Genomic DNA, 17,378 nt, shown 5'->3' with positions numbered 1-17,378 from the left:
TATTGTGATTTAGAAATTGTACTGTACTCTTGGATTATTCTTAGTTGTATTGTTCAATTTAAAAATTTTTAAATTGGTCCTATTATTCTTTGAATTATCAGATTACATGAGTACGAATATAAGAATGATTCAACTTTAATTTTATAATTAAGATTTAACTCAGTTTGCATTGATGATAAATATTTTTAAAGGTCAGCTTTTTTTTCACATTTAAAATTGCTCTCTGAATCATTGACGCAAAACTAAAGGGCACAAATATAATTATTCAGGTTATAATTATTTTAAACATGTATCTTTTTATTTTACTTTAGACACAAGCAGCATCTCAAGAAAACTTACAGCAGTTGAGAGAGAATAATAATGCTTCAATAAGAAGTCAAATGGAACTCAGAATTAAAGATCTGGAATCTGAACTCTCCAAAATGAAAACTTTTCAAGAAGATTCTAATAAAGCAGAGTTGGAAAAATATAAGCAACTCTACCTTGAAGAACTAAAAGTTAGAAAGTCATTGGCAAATAAACTAAACAAGTAAGTCAAAACATAGAATCATAGAAAATAAATTTAAATTTAGCTCATTAATTTGCCTCCAAAGCATAATTTTTATTGAGCCAGGTTCATGAGATTAGTAGGAAGTGAAAGCTAACTAGGTAGTATAACTTTGGAAAATGATGTTAGTAAGTGAAGTCACCTTTAAAATGTTAGTCCAGTTTGCATCTCCCCACCTTTTTGTTGGTTTTACATAACTTTATTTTTTATATGTTCATATATTGGGTTGGCCAAAAAGTTCGTTTGTGTTTTCCCGTAAGATGTTACTGGAAAAACCCAAACGAACTTTTTGGCCAACCCAATAGTTAACCTGATTTAGTCTTTAAGCTAAGTGTTTTTGAAACTTTGTAATTTAGATAAAATTTCTTGTTGGAATTCCCGTAAATAGAAATATTAACGAGTTTAATTATTTTTTGGAAGATTACAGCTTAAACGCAAAGCGTCACATTTTAGCATTTGGTAAATTTACTTTCTTGATTATGATCTTTGGTATCATCGCTAGAGGGCGCCCTGAGACAAACTACTGTATTTGAAGTTTTTCTACTCTACATAAAGGCATGCTTGTGAAACAAGGGGGAAGTAACAGAGGGGCGAAGGGCTGTATAATTCACAAAGTGTCTAAAAATAACACGGTGGCCTGCGTGAGGGGGTGTGTGGAAGACCGCAAGGGCAGATCCCACCTCCAGTGCCTCAGTAGCAGTGTTACCGGTGCCCGTCTGCAGCCTGTTAGGAAGCAGGCCGCACAGCAGGAGGTGAGCGGTGGGCGAGCCAGCAAAGCTTCACCTGCTGCTCCCCATCGCTCCCCATCGCTCGCATTACCGCCTGAACATACACCCCCATCCGTGGAAAAGTTGTCTTCCACGAAACTGGTCCCTGGTGCCGAAAAGGTTGGGGACCGCTGCTCTAGATTATTCCTCAGTGCCGAATGCTTAATTTCTCTGAGGTAATGAGTGAAATGTGTATACAGGGGTGGTGAAAGCAAATGCTTGAAAATGTCTTTGAGGGATGGTTTGTTTTTTCATCCCTGAACTGGTTTACTAAAGGTGAGTGTCTAGGTGCAGCCATCGCAGAAGGCAGCAAGTGTCACCTGTTAAGCCATCTAAACCGCTGACGCCATTTCTCTCCTCTCCCGACTTTGACTTGCTTGTTAGTTAAGGATCCCTCAGACACATACATACTTCTTTAGAACAATTTTACACCTAGAATTGTTTATAGTAGGTCTGCTCTGACCTATTTTCAGTGTTAAAACGTGGTTTAATGGGACATTCCATTTACTCTTATGGCAATTTAAAAAATGCAAATCATTTAGGAATCATTTAGGGGAAATGAAATGAATGAAATTGGTGTTTTGCCATCTTCCCAGGACTAATGAGAGGCTGGCAGAGATCAGTACCAAACTACTGGTGGAGAAACAGCAGAACAGATCTTTACTCAGCACTCTTACTACGAGGCCAGTCCTGGAGCCACCTTGTGTTGGAAATCTTAATAATAGTTTAGTGCTCAATAGAAATCTTACTCCAGGAGAAAACTTAGAGATTTCTACCTCAAGTTCACGCCCTTCAAATAAGAGCATGGAGACTTACTTGACTAAGGTTAGTTATATTATCTTTATTTCCTTGGGTTTCAGATTTCTGATAATAATTCTTGTTTTTAATTTGGTGAAATTCTGAATTGTTTATCTGACTTACGCACACGAAGTAAAAGCCATAATTAATTGTGCTAATAAAGAGACAGAAATTTTATGATTTTTTAAAGTCCCTGGATTTCTCATTTTCAAGAGAGATTTATCATTAACTTTATTCAGTAACTGTAATTAAACTGACAAATTTTAAATTTCTTGAAAAGCTGCAGTTAAATTCTATTTTAGAAATTAAATATTATTGCCTAATAACCAAAGATACACTTTCAAATTGATTTCAGTTTGGCGATGGTTCATAATCATTTTCAAGCTTTGCTGCACCCTAGTTTTTCTACCCCTAAGCATAAGTGAATGATTGGCATCCAAACACTTAACCATATATGGATTTTTTTTATTTAAAGGAATGCTAGATAAATCCTTTTTGTGAATTAAATAGACTTGTAGCACTAAATAGGTTAATTTCTGTTTTTAAGTTAAAATTTTTTGTCATTTTCGTACATGAGAGTGCATCCTTAATTGCTATTTTACTTACAGCATTTTTATTGAATTTTTATAAAATGTCTTGCTGAGCAATTGTAGAACATTTCTAAATACGTAGTTAAATAAAGCAAATATTTAAATTTTTAAAATGAAGTCCACTTATGTCTCTATCTTGCCATCACCTGGATGAATGATGACTAAGATGGCAATGATGGGGAGTCTTTAAACTGCAATTAGTTTTCATTGGGTATCATTGTTATTAAAATATCCATTTCACTCAGTGCACACGGGTTTATGGTTTTGATGGTGTTTTCATGATGTTCTTGATGCAGAGAAAAGTAGCCCTTGTTAAATGAGGTCTCAGCCTGTTTTCTCATTTGGCTCCACATTGTAACAAATCACAGAAGAGCAAAGCTAAGGTTTCTTAGACAGTGCTGTGGCTAAATTGGGTCTAAGTGCTTCAGAGCCGTGAAACTGGACTCCAGGGTCAAAAAGAAAATGCATGTCAAGCCCTCTGTCAGTTCCTAAGCATGATGTAAACTTAGAATGTTCTCATGAGTTGTCACCCAAAAAATCAGACAATGTATCATTTTACAAGATGAAGATGAAAGAGTGTGTGAATGCAAAAACAATGTGAGAGAAAATTTCTGCGGGATGTTTTTCCTTTAATTTTTTTGGAGGAAAGAGGTGTTTATTTTTTTAGTAATTCTAGATAAATAGAAAAATAGTTTATTTTAAACTCAATGTTGTAGTTACTAGGTATACATAGTTCCCTTGTGGGGTCTTTGCCAAATCGTGCTGGTTTTAATAAGAGAGATTGAAGAGCACTACTTACTCTATCAAGATGCAAAGACATGTCTCCGTAATCACTACAGAATGCCGCAGAAGAGTTATTATACAGTTATTGTTCACATAATTCTTAGTAAGACTTACAGAAAGAAGGTGCCTTCTAGAATTGCTAGGAATATAATTATTTCTACTAGGAAAACATAAGTACTATGAGAGGTGTTAACGTACTGTCTAAAATGATAGAAGGGGGTGGGTTTTTGGATGGGACATTATAAAACGATAGCGTTCTAAAGGTTTTAGCTATGATTCTACAAAGTAAAATGTTAAAAATGGCATTAGGATTGCATTTGTTTATCAGTCTCCTTTATTTGCAAGGTTTTAACATTTTGGACTATTCCTACTGTGAAGTTTTATCTTACTCAGCATTTTCCCCTAACTTTAAGGAAAATAATTATAGCAAAGTACTGCTCTAGGTCTGTGGTTTCAGTTGCGCTGGTTGTAGCAGCAATCTTTCTCCATGTACCTAACACTTAGATTTATTACCTCCCTCACCAGTACATGAAGTTCAGTCTTGTCAGTTGATACCATTGTGGGGGTAGGAGATTACTACGGATCTGTCTTGCTAATTTTACCCTCAGTTTTCACATTCTAGTTAATTCTGGGATGTTTTGTCCTATATATCAGAAGTAATTTTACAGTTTTTTTCAATTGTGTTATTTAATTATATTATTATAAAATACGAAAAGTTGACATTAGCCAGAACAGCTACATCACTGTTAGGTTTTCTTGCACATAGAATTTTTTCAAGAACTGAAAACTTAAAAATCTATTCCAGACAATTTTATAACAGACACAATTTCGCTGGTTTGAAGATTTTTTTATGTTCAAGAGTTTTTAGGTATTTGTGTGCCGAACACGATGCATGGCCACAGTAGTTAATAAATGCCCTTTAAATCTGTCTTAAGTAGGAGGACTACATTTTACATTGACTGATTTTGGACTTTTGGTGCATTACTGACACTTTCAAAATTTTTCTAATGATTTATTTAAGTTAATTTTAAAAATTGCTCAAATGTCCATTCAGTTTAGCAACTCTGTTTCTAAATGTGGTCATACAAATGCACTGAAGCTAAAACAATTAATATTCCTAAGACTTTGACTTTTTATATGACACATTTTGTGTATCACCAGAACACTGAGTCACATTTCTTTTAAAAAATAGGCCCCCTGTTTACATCACCAAGGCAGTGCCTATCCACTCTGAGTTTTAACTCTAATCAGATTACCACAGTAGTTAAGCTAGTTTCTCATAAGGCACAGGCAGAGTTCAGTAAACTTGTTTATTGTCTCAGTTTATTATATCAGTGTAATCCTTCTTGTTCCCTCTTCATTTTGTCCACATGGACAAATGAGTAGGTGTTTTATCTTTTGAAAGATAGAGGTAATAGCTCAACTTCTTACAGTTCTTTTTCTTTCATTCATTTTATTTTTTCTGTACTTAGTTTTTTAGCTCTTTGATCTACAAATTCTTCCTCAGTTCTCCTCTCTGCAGCAAAATACATGTATTTAATGTCTACAGACTGCCAAGTGTAATTTCCTTCATACATTAGCCTGTTTACAATTGGATAATGAATTGAAGTGGTTTAAATGACTTGATTTTATTGCATTTTCATGACATTTAAAATGAGTGATATCAAATTTTAAAAGTATCAATAATTACTGAAAATAAATTAACTTTGGAAATGAGTGTGCATGTGTATGTGTGTGGTGTGTATATATTTATCAAATTGGTCTTAAAAAGAGAGTGCAACATTATTTTCCAGCCTGCAGTCTCAGATATAATTTAACAGTAATACATTATGGTTGAGTGAACGGAACACATACTTGTTGTGCTTCGTATTGTTATTGGCTTCACTACGTTTCTTTCTAAAATGTTCCTTTCACCTTTCCCCTACTTTATAGTGGGGGTTGTTTTGAACAATGTACGTTAATTATAAAGTCAGGGGAGAAGAAGAAAACGTTCCCTCAGTGTCGTGTGGTCCTCTGCCTTGTTGGAGCTGTGGTGGGCAGGTGGCAGATGACACTTCTCTTCCCCTTCTGAGTTCAGCACGCGGGAGTCAGCAGCTGGAGATCAACTAAGGAGCTTTGTTACTGACACATAAGTAATGAATTGGAGGACGTGCTTTAGGTGTGCAGTCACAGTGGGCCTCAGAATACTTCATCCCAAATTAGGCCTAACGGGAGGAAGCAAGTTTTATTTGGAGGAAACGAATATCCTTTTAAAGAAGAATCTCCTCAGTTTTGGCCTGCGTGATTCAACTAAAGATTTTCTCCTTCAAGTTCCCTGTCCTGTGGTTAAAAAAAAAAAATCTGTGCTTTATAAATTAAATATATTGACTGCTACTAATAGGAGTTATGATAATTTATTCTTGTTCATGCCTTTAAAACATAATTTAGTTAGAAAGCTACTATTTCATGTCTCATGCATCAAACATTATTGAGCTACATGACAGAGTTTTACATATTTATTTTCTCTGAGTTATAGTTAAAAATCTATGTGTTTTTTTTCTTAATCTGAGGAAGTAGCTGGCGTAGAACTCTAGACTCAGTGAGAAGGCCGTTGGCTTTGTGACACCAGGCAAAGTCTCTCTGAGCCTTTGTTACCTCTTTTGTAAAATTAGGGACTTTGACAAAATCAATGACTCTCATACCTTAAAAAATTTTTTTTCAAGGAAAAGAACCTTTCTTTTATAAAAAAAAAATTTTTTGCATGAAACTGTATTATATAAAACAGAGACAAATATAGAGCTGTTTTAGCTAAAGGAGTGGCTGGAGACCCTGAAGCTGTGACTTCTCTGTCCTTCAATCCTGCAGTGTCCTCAGTGGGACCTTCCATTTCTATGGGACATAGTTTGGAAACTACCAGTTATGAGAGAATCCTTCTAACTAAAAATCTTTAGGATTAAAACTTGCTGATATATTGTTTTCCTGTGTATAATTTTCTCACCTTCCTGTGTTTTTGTTACATGGAAAAGTTTAAAGAAAAATGCAGGTGTGTTCTCCTTATTAATGTTCGACTTCCAACTACTGCCTCCAGCTGAGTACTATCCTCACCTAGAAATCAACATAAGGGTCTCGGAAGTACATATTTAGGAAAAGAGCTTTTGGGGGAAAAGAGAGTAATGTTACACGGGTCATTCCCTAATTCAACGCGTGTAAAAACGTGACCTACGTTTTGCAGCGTTTATTAATGGTAATAAAAAATCATTTCAGTAAAGGCTTCTTCCTTCATCTGTTATGAGTTATTAATTTCACAAGACCTGTCTAATAATGTTGTCACATTATTCATTTTACAGGGCCTCTCTATAGTGCTGTTGTCAGAAAAGTGTTATGGAAAACAGTCTCTGAAAATATTGGGAAACCTGCTAGCCAAAAAATTTGTCTTCGCACCTAAAATTTACAAAGGCGTTGGCTACCATGTTATCATTATCATCACAGTGTTTATTATGTTCAGTATACTATTTTAGACCCTGTTTAGTGAGAGGGTGCCTTTTATAAGAAAGATTTTTAAAAGAACACTCTAGGTGGAGACACTTGTAATACAGTTTGAAATGTTCCCACACATTTCATAATTAAGTAGATAACTATAATTAGTCAAATGTTTCAAAAAGTTGGCCCTAATTTCTAGAATGGAAACAAAGTTACAGTTAAAGAATTATATACTGTTTTCCTTGTTTCTAATTCTAGAAAGTCATGAATCAGACACTGAGTTTGAAAACTGGCTCTAGCCTCTACTTTTCCTTTTTTCTTGCAGATTTTTTGAAATAAATGTTTTAGTCCTAACATAGACAGGAAAATACCTTTACTTAATTTTTTGCCGGTAGAATTTTGACATGACATTACAACAGAACCATTTTCTTCATTTTATGTATTTAAGATTCTATGTTGAAAAATTATTACCATAGAACATACCTTAAAATTTTAGTTTTATAGAAGTGTAAGAATGGAAAACTCATTTTAAGGAAAAATCCATTAGAGTAAAAAAACTGATTAAACTTTTATAAAGAGCAATTTTTCTAAGAATTGCAAAGTAATGCATTCATTGTAATATATGACTTGAATCGTTTAAACTTGTTTGTACCAATAAGATCAAATATCACCCTCTGAAATATGTATATTCAATAGACCGATATTTATTGTACTTTTTATCAGATTAATCTAAATAACATTACATATATATGTTCTCTATTATCTAAAATCAAAATAAGTAGGAATTTATTTTATTTTATTTATGTGATTATTTTTCTATTTAAGCAATCCTCAAATTAGGTCTAGTCTCTAGAAGTATTATTTAAAGGCCACATTTCATAAGCTATACATCATTCCTACAAAAATGTCTCTTGTCTAACTTAAACATAAATAATATTTTACTTATTTCAGATGCAGCAGGAGATGGAAAAAAATATAACTAGAGAACTAGAAAAAGGTATGTTGCCGAAATTTATGAATTAAATTTAGACATTGATTTCTGAAATAAACTGTAAATATTCAATAGTAAATGGCATCTCTTTCCATTGTTTGGATTACAGATACTACTGATAGGTTAAATATCTTTTCTTATACATATCTAATGAAAAATGTGAAAGCATGAACATTCATAATGAAAAATATCCTGATTCCTCATTTATTCATCATGTTCCATAGCTTTAAAAAAAAAAAATCTCAAAAAATCTATGTATTTCTTTTTATTTCTGGCTATATCCTTCCTCTACTTCTGTCATCCCTGTGGAACTGTCAGCCTGCACACTGACACTATTAGAAAACATGGGGTTCATCAACTTCTCAAGTTTCTGGTAGTGATTAAGGCCAAAAAACCCAGACTCAAGCAGTCACGTTCGTGTAGCTGTCACTTAGTGGCTGACATTAAAATTTCCTGTCATTGACTTTGTCATTGGTTTATCTTTTGCTCTCAGGAAAAATTCCAAATTCCTTATCATGGAATAAAAACACCCAAATCAGTTTGGGTCCTGCCATAGTATTCAGCCTTATCTCTTTACTCCCTTCCTCTGCCCCTTTGCTCTGCATCCAGTCAAATAGACTGCTTACAATCCCACAGGTGCTCTTCCTCACCTTTAGTCTTTGTATTTGCTTCTTCCCTCCGTCTCCCGTACTTTTTCCTTGTCCTTCAGGAATCCACTTACATACCACCTCCACCAGAAAGCTGACAGTATTGACACAAAGCTGGGTGTCACTTCTGAGGGTTCCTTGTACCCTCTTTTATACCTGTCATAGTATTTATGACTCTGTATGGAAATTGCCTGTTTGTCTGTTTTTCCAGTTTATAGTATATGATTTTTCAGGGTGGACTGTGTCACCTTCATCTTGTAATTTCAGTGCTTGTCACAGCACCTTAGCAGATGGTTGTTGAGTAAATGAATGAAGAATGAGAAAACCAGAAGCTCTGATACTCAGCCACAAGAGCAATTAATTCATTGTGCAACCACGGGCAAATTATATAATAGTAATCTTGTATTTTGTGTTATGTCGTGTATAGACATTTTTCATTCTTCTGAACACTTAGAAAGGTCTCAGCTTTTTTTTTACTAACTTATATTTAGTTAACTCAAGTATTTTAGGTAAAGAATATAATCCTTTCTTTTTCTTTTCAGCTGCTGCTGAATGTGAATCTGGATCCTATAGAGCTTCTCCTCTAGGAGCTACTGATGAGTCAAATCTAAATCAAGATCTAGTTTTGAAAACGTCACAAGAATATGTACAGATTTTGAAGAAAAATTATATGATCTAAAAGATAAATAGTAAAAATTTCCCTACTGGGTTGTTTGCATAACATTTTAGTTGTTTCCCATTAAACATGATGTGAAAATCTGTATTAAAGGAAAATATTTTTGTATTATATGTGTATGATGAAAACTTATATAGTATTTTAAACCATGTTTCTCTGCATCTAACTTACTTTTAAGCAGATTTTGTGAATCAAAACACTGTTGAGTTTTACATACTCAAACTGAGCCCTGATACCAGCACCCAGACAACCAAACTTGTCATTAATATATAGTGGTGTTGATTGATAGCTTTTTTATATTTCCAATTTTATCACTATATATAGACCTAAAGATTTAGACAGACATCATTTGGATATACTGCTGCTATGGCTATTGTCAATGTTTTGTTTTTTAAAAAAAATATTTATTTATTTATTTTTGACTGTGTTGGGTCTTCGTTGCTGCATGCGGACTTTCTCTAGTTGCGGCGAGCGGGGGCTATGGGCTTCTCATGGCGGTGGCTTCTCTTGTGGAGCCTGGGCTCTAGGCACGCGGGCTTCAGTAGTTGTGGCACGCGGGCTCTACAGCACAGGCTCAGTAGTCGTGGCGCACAGGCTTAGTTGCTCCATGGCATGTGGGATCTTCCCGGACCAGGGCGAACTCATGTTCCCTGCATTGGCAGGAGGATTCTTAACCACTGTGCCACCAGGGAAGTCCTTATTGTCAATGTTTTGATGTATTACAATTGTTATAGTGCCATAAAACTTAGTATATATAACTTTAAACACTCATTCATAGATCTTTCCTCCTGGAGAAATAAAATTTGCCTAAGACTTTTCACCTTTTCTATTTATTTACTTACTTACTTTTTGGAAACAGTCTTAAAATTAGAGAGAAGTTCCAAGCACCAGACTCAAACAGAGATTTTCATAAAACTACCATATCTCCCATATATTCTCCTAATGTAACATTTATCTTTCCTAAATGTCATTTGTTCTCCCATAAGTGCCCTTCCCTCCCCCCACCAAGAAGTCATGTTTTTCAGAAGATGCCTTTCTGCTACTCCCTGTCACTTACATTAAGTAGTATATAAGGCCCCAGTTGTAGCCACCCCTTCAAATCACGTTTCTTTGTGAAACCCTGCATGTAGTCATACACAATTAAATGTTTTTTTCTCATGGTAATCTGCTTTTGTCAATTTAATTTGCAGATTCCCAATTAATGAACCTAAGAGGGTAGAGGAAGTGTTTTCCTTCCCAACAATTCCAAGAGCTAAAATGTTAGTAACTCTTACTTACATCCTTTATTCCCTTTTCTTCTGTCCTTTCAGTGTACTTAGTTGGCAGAACTCCGTAAGAGATTGCTTATCATTCTTCCCCCTTACCTCCACCCAGGCATCTATGTGCTGCTGAAGAAAATTATTCTACTACTTTTATTTAGTTAATTTGCATCTTCTTTCTTCACAATGTCGATTTCACATCTCCTCTCTCTGTAAACTTTTCACCCTGTTTTTTCCCTCTCATGTGTACCAGGCAATCTCATTACCCACGACAAACTTCTTCAAAGATTTGCCTGTATCCCCACCCACTCTAGGCTGTCTTCTCCTTCCCCCATTCTCTCAAAACTACTCCGAAGTCACCGATGACTTCCACATCGCTAAATCAAAGTGACACCTTTCCAGCCTTTCTCTATCTGAATTTCTCATTCCTCTTGGCATTCACTATAACTGACCTCTTTGAGACACTCTCTTCTTTTGGCTGGGCTTTTAATACTCTTTAATTTTATCCTGAATGCACCCACAACGTATTGTGGTCGGAGACAGAGTTCTTATTAATATCTCACAGTAAATACACAGGCCTTCCCCCCTCGCCCAGGCCTGCACCTGGGGCTACATGGTGAGAACAGGTCAGTTGTTCTACGCCAGCAGGTGAAGGGCGGGAGGAAACTGGTTTTCTTTGCTGCTTGTGAAGGGGCGGGAGTTAGCCGTCCTCCTCTCCTGGGAAGCATCTCCTCCTCACTCTGGCCTTTGGTATGTAAGTAAAACTGTTACCCACCCCAACAAGGGTCCTTCTGCCCAGTGTCGCTCCCACCAGTAGAATGAGTTGGGTTCAGAAGCAAAGGAAAGCTTTACTCTTTGATCAAAGAATGGAGAGGCACAAGCTCCGGCTCAAGAGGCCGTGGGCGGGGCTGCTTCGTAAGGATCCCATCAGCAGGGGAGGGGTGGAGTTCTCGCGTGGCAGGAGTTCTCGCGGGGCAGGGGCAGGCGCAGGCGCAGCTGCTCCCCATCGCAGTGCCCACATGGCCCGCCACCTACATATTGAATGGGGGTGTCGTGTGCAGCGTTCCTGCATACGGTCGGTCCTCCCACCCCCAGCTGAAGCATCGGCACAGCCATTTCACACCCGGAACTCTGGTCTGAAGTGCCGGGTGCGAGGCCTCTGCACGAAGCACCCTGTGAGCCAGTGAAAGCAGACTAAGCACAAAGGCAAAAAAGGTTAGACTTTATTTTACTACCCAGATTCTATTTTTATTTCCTGGGAACAGCTAATGGGCTTTGCCAGTGATGAAATCTCTCCAGGAGCCAGACCCGGAGTCTCCAAGTTTCTGGGCCTCATTCCTCCTTGAAATGTGAATTCCTAGGGAGATGGTGCACCTTCGGGGAACTACTCAGAGCTGTAACTATTTGGTCCTCCTAGGGGGATGAAACTTTATGAATCCTTTCAGATAAGAGCAATTAACTAGACAAATGGCTGTAGATGTGGCTCTCACGCTGCACAAAGAGTCTCAGAGGGCCAGGGCTTTTTACAAGATCGCTGAGAAATCCCAGGAAATTTTGCTTCCCCACAATTCCACCCCTCATTCCGGAAGGAGTTTTAGCCCCAACATCGGCCACTGTAACCAGTCCAACCAAACTTGAAATTGGTGGGCACCAAATCCTTTGGGCTTGTCTTAGCCAACACTTAATCAGAGCTACGATCAGCAGGACCCTGACTTAGCAAAAGCAGTTGGTCTCAGCTGAACTCCTCCAAATCTCAGATTCAGGCATCTAGCCGAGTCCTCCAAACCAGTAGGGACTACCTTGGAAAGGCAGGTGGCTTCCTCCTTGTGTTTCCATATTAACCTTTGCTACCTGGCCCATGGCACTGTAGGGAAGCAAAATTTGTCACCCCAAAATGTGTCTCTTTGGCATGAGAATTATTTTAGGCTGAATAATTTTAAGAAGTGGAAGACTCAGGAAGTCTTTCTTTTTACCACCCCCTTAACTGTTGAAGAGTTTAGATAAAGGGCCTGGTCCAAGAAGACCGCCATCACCAGAGACACTTAGAAAGAATATGGGCTAGGTGTGGTAAAGAGAACACCAGACATTTACAGGGAGTTCCAAACATTGGCTTTTCCATCTCCATGTGAATTGTCTTCCTCCACTTTGTAGTCCCAAACCACTACCCATAACATCCTCTTTTGTCTTTAGCTGAAGATGGTATTTAAGGGGAGGGTTTTAGCCATTTTGGTGAGTTACTCAGTTTTCCTGGGTCTCTCCCATGTGTACAGGAAGTATACATGTTATTAAGCTTTTTTTTGTTTTTCTCCTGTTAATCTGTCTCACATCAATTTTATCCTTAGACCAGCCAGACGAACCTAGAAGGATAGAGGAAGGTTTTTTTTTCTCCCCGACAGCACGTACCTTAGTACAGGTAGCTATGCTAATTTACAAGTGGCACAGACTTTGCCTCGCCTGCAAGGAAGGAATCTGTGGCAAACTCTGTTATCCATACAACACTAGCCAGTGAGTTGAAGCTCACCTGAATGCCTTCAAGCTGAGGTGGGGTCATTGTGTTAGTCATACTGCTCGCTGCAGGACTGGCCAATAAATTGAGAGACGAGTTGTTGGAGCAAGGAATAGCGACCTTATTTGAAAAGCTGGCAGGCTGAGAAGATGGCGGACTCATGTCCCAAAGAACCATCTAGCCTGATTTAGAACTCAGGCTTCTTTTATACTGAAAGGGGAGGGAGTAAAGTCAAACACTTCCTGGTTCCCATCAGCCTCCTGGGAGGAGGTGTTACTTTTTTCCCCCTCCCTGCAGTCATTCACAGGTGGTCCTGGTCAGCATGCTTCCTGGGAGCTAAACAAAGGTAGTTTAGCTTAATGCTCATTACCTGGGAGGCAGGGTTCCCAGAGATGGGCCATTGTGTATAATTTAAGCTTACAGGCAACATCCCTTCAGTGATTAACTTGTAATAGAATACGAAGGTTCTTTGCTTTGTATTGTACAATTGTTCACTTCAGCAGAAGTCAGGGACAAATTTCATACTGCCTTTTGTGAAAGAAAAATAAAGATGGAGTCAGTAATGGTCCCTAAAGAGGGCTCTCTAAAATGGAGCTGGGAGGCCATTAAGGGGTGTGACATATGCAAATCTCAGCCCGGATGGAATCTGACCTTTTGACCATTTATTGTCCTAATGAAGTCATCCAGAACATCTGCCAGAAACTCAAGATACTTCTTGGACCCTACCCTAAAATAACTTGTGATCCCTTAAGGACAAGTATTTCCTGACTCATATCAGAGTCAGTCATAATTCTCATCAGGCAATTTTTGTCAACCTGTGGCTTTTTTTTTTTTAAATTTTATTTATTTATTTATTTTTGGGGGGCTGTGTTGGGTCTTCGTTTCTGTGCGAGAGCTTTCTCTAGTTGCGGCAAGCGGGGGCCACTCTTCATCACGGTGCGTGGGCCTCTCACTATTGCGGCCTCTCTTGTTGCGGAGCACAGGCTCCAGACGCGCAGGCTCAGTAGTTGTGGCTCACGGGCCCAGTTGCTCCGCGGCATGTGGGATCTTCCCAGACCAGGGCTCGAACCCGTGTCCCCTGCATTGGCAGGCAGACTCTCAACCACTGTGCCACCAGGGAAGCCCCCAACCTGTGGCTTTTTGTCTTTATAAGCCCCTGACTCTCTCTCGGAACAGTTTTACATGAATCTGTGTCTCCCGAATTGAAATTCTTCTTTGTTCCTTCCAGTTTTATTGAGATATAATTGACATGCAGCACTGTATAATTTTAAGGTGTACAGCATAATGATTTGACTTATGAGATGATTACCACAATATATTTTACTATAATTATAAGCATAACTATATCCCTGTTGCCAGGATATAGTGAAATATAACTATAGCCCTGCTGCTGGGGTATAGTAAAATTATTAGTCAGTGTTCTCCAGAGGGGAAATAAAAACAGTATGGGATTACCTATCTATCTATCTATCTATCTATCATCATCTATCTATCTCTATCAACAGGTCTGAAATCTGCAGGGTGGGCCTGCAGGCTGGAAATTCAGGGAAATTTATTTTATTATTTATTTTTGGCTTCATTGGGTCTTCGTAGCTGCGCGTGGCTTTCTCTAGTTGCGGCGAACGGGGGCCACTCCCCGTTGCGGTGCGCAGGCTTCTCTTGTTGCGGTGGCTTCTCTCGTTGTGGAGCACGGGCTCCAGACATGTGGGCTTCAGTAGATGTGGCTCGCAGGCTCCAGAGCACAGGCCCAGCAGCTGTGGCACACGGGCTCAGCCGCTCCGTGGCATGTGGGATCCTCCTGGACCAGGGCTCGAACCCGCGTCCCCTGCACTGGCAGGCGGACTCTCAACCACTGTGCCACCAGGGAAGTCCCGATGTTGCAGTCTTGAGTCTGAATCCCCAGGACAATAGTCAGGAAACTCAGGCAGGGTTTCTATGCTTCAGTCTTGAAAAGAGTTCATTTCACTTTGGGGAACCTCAGTCTTTGCTCTTAAGACCTTCAACTGATTGGATGAGGCTCATGGACATTATGGAGGGTAATCAGCTTTATTCAAAGTTACTGATTTAAATACTAATCACATTTAAATACACCTTCACAGAGGGGATTTCCCTGGTGGCACAGTGGTTAAGACTCTGCGCTCCCAATGCAGGGGGCCCGGGTTCGATCCCTGGTCAGGGAACTAGATCCCACATGCTCACTGTAACTAAGAGTTCGCATGACACAACTAAGGAGCCTGCATTCCTCAACTAAGGAGCCCATCTGCTGCAACTAAGACCCTGTGCAACCAAATAAATAAATAAATAAATAAAATCATTTCCTCAAAGAATACTTAATGGTATGGTAAAATGCTCCAAATGTGATGTTTATAAAAGCAGGATACAAAACGGTATTTAAATATACATTTTATATATATATATATATATATATATATATATATATATATATATATATATATATATATATGTATATTTATATACCTTCATGGAAACATCTAACTTTGACCAAACAGCTGGGATCATAATCTAGCCAAGTTGACACATAAATTAACCATCACACTGGGCAGATATTTTAACTATCAATTTTAAGAAGAATATTGAAATATTCTAATATTTTTCCAGTTCTAGGCTAGGTTTTATGGAGAATCTATAATGCAACCTGTATATTCCTTCCTGCTCCCTTGCAAGAGTCTTTTATTTTTTTAATTTTTAAAATTTTTTACTGGAGTATAATTGCTTTACAATGTTGTGTTAGTTTCTGCTGTACAGTGAAGTGAATCAGCTATATGTATACCTATATCCTCTCTGTCTTGGACCTCCCTCGTCCTGACCCCCATCCCACCCACCTAGGTCATCAAAGAGCACCGAGCTGAGCTTCCTGTGCTTTATAGCATGTTCCCACTAGCTATCTATTTTACACATGGTAATGTATATATGTAAATCCTGATCTCCCAGTTCATCCCACCCTCCCCTTCCTTCCCTGTGTGCACATGTCCATTCTCTACATCTGTGTCTCTATTCCTACCCTGCAAATAGGTTCATCTCTACCATTTTTCTAGATTCCACATATATGCATTAATATATGATATTTGTTTTTCTCTTCCTGGCTTACTTTACTCTGTATAAAAGACTCTAGGTCCATCCACATCTCTACAAATGACCCAATTTCATTCCTTTTCATGGCTAAGTAGTATTCCATTGTATATATGTACCACATCTTCTTTAGCCATTCTTCTGTCATTGGACATTTAGGTTGTTTCCATGTCCTGGCTATTGTAAATAGCGCTGCAATGAACACGGGGTACATGTGTCCTTTTGAATTATGGTTTTCTCTGGGTATATGCCCAGTAGTGGGATTGCTGGGTCATATGGTAGTTCTATTTTAAGTTTTTTAAGGAACCTCCATACGGTTCTCCATAGTGGCTGTATCAATTACATTCCCACCAACAGTGCAAGAGGGTTCCCTTTTCTCCACACCCTCTCCAGCATTTATTGTTTGTAGATTTTTTGATGATGGCCATTCTGACCGGCGTGAGGTGATACCTCATTGTAGTTTTGAATTGTATTTCTCTAATAATTAGTGATGTTGAGCATAGGAGTTTGTTACTGATTTTGTTACCAAACCAAACTTGGGTCCACTTGCCCAATGCACAGCAAAGATAATCTACTGACACCAGGTTGTGATGAAGGAAAGTGTGGCATTTATTCCAAGGTGCCCAACGTGGCGCCAAGCAAGGAGAACAGACGGCTCAGGCTCAATAGACCCGAACTCTCCGATGGCTTTCAGAGAAGGGTTTTTAAAGGCAACATTAGGGGTAAGGATGTGATGTGCCAGATGAGCTTGTGTACATCCTTCTGGATTGGTTGGCGGTGAGGTAACAGGGTGGTATTTGGGGAATCAACATCATCAACCATCAAGTTCCAACCGGTCTGAGGTCTATGGGCTTGTGGTCAGCATGCAGTTAACTTCTTCCACCTGGTGGGGTTTTCAGTATCTGCAAAACAGCTCAAGGATATATATGGCTTAGAATATCATCTATAGCCCTTGAGGAGGAACTAAAGGTCCTTGACTTTGTTTTATGGCTGAACTATTATTATTTTGTCTTGCTTCACTATTTTCCTTTTTTCTCACTTCCCTGATTACATTTGCTCTTTGGAACTGGGGGAAAGCCTAGAAGGCTAAAGGTTTTCTACAAACAAGGGGCAGGGGCCATGGGGAGGTCCCCACGGGGTCCTGCTCCATTGCAATTAGTTTTTCTTTTTAACAGTGTTTCCCCCTTATTTTTAATGGATTCAAGAGGAGGGGAGAGGGTTCCTAGTTAGTTTTTCAATCATAACCCACCTAAACTGGAAGGTCT

At 38.5% G+C, this 17,378-nt stretch overlaps 1 protein-coding gene across 4 annotated transcripts in view; it reads left to right on the top strand.

Annotated features, from left to right (window-relative positions):
- Nucleotides 1-10,060, top strand: part of ANKRD26 (ankyrin repeat domain containing 26) — a 92,983-nt gene extending 82,923 nt beyond the window's left edge. For all 4 annotated transcript variants that reach the window (XM_068560356.1, XM_068560324.1, XM_068560346.1 and 1 more), the window contains 4 exons: nt 312-529; nt 1,911-2,139; nt 7,896-7,941; nt 9,125-10,060. In XM_068560356.1, the coding sequence (XP_068416457.1) occupies nt 312-529; nt 1,911-2,139; nt 7,896-7,941; nt 9,125-9,261 (630 nt within the window). In that variant the 3' untranslated portion in view covers nt 9,262-10,060. The remainder of the gene's footprint in view (nt 1-311; nt 530-1,910; nt 2,140-7,895; nt 7,942-9,124) is intronic.
- Nucleotides 10,061-17,378: the final 7,318 nt, after the last annotated feature.

This window comes from Eschrichtius robustus, chromosome 1 (assembly GCF_028021215.1).
Source record: "Eschrichtius robustus isolate mEscRob2 chromosome 1, mEscRob2.pri, whole genome shotgun sequence".
NCBI classification, from domain to species: Eukaryota; Metazoa; Chordata; class Mammalia; order Artiodactyla; family Eschrichtiidae; genus Eschrichtius; species Eschrichtius robustus.
The sequence above is the reverse complement of the archived record's forward strand: the minus strand, read 5'-3'. Positions and strand labels throughout refer to the sequence as shown.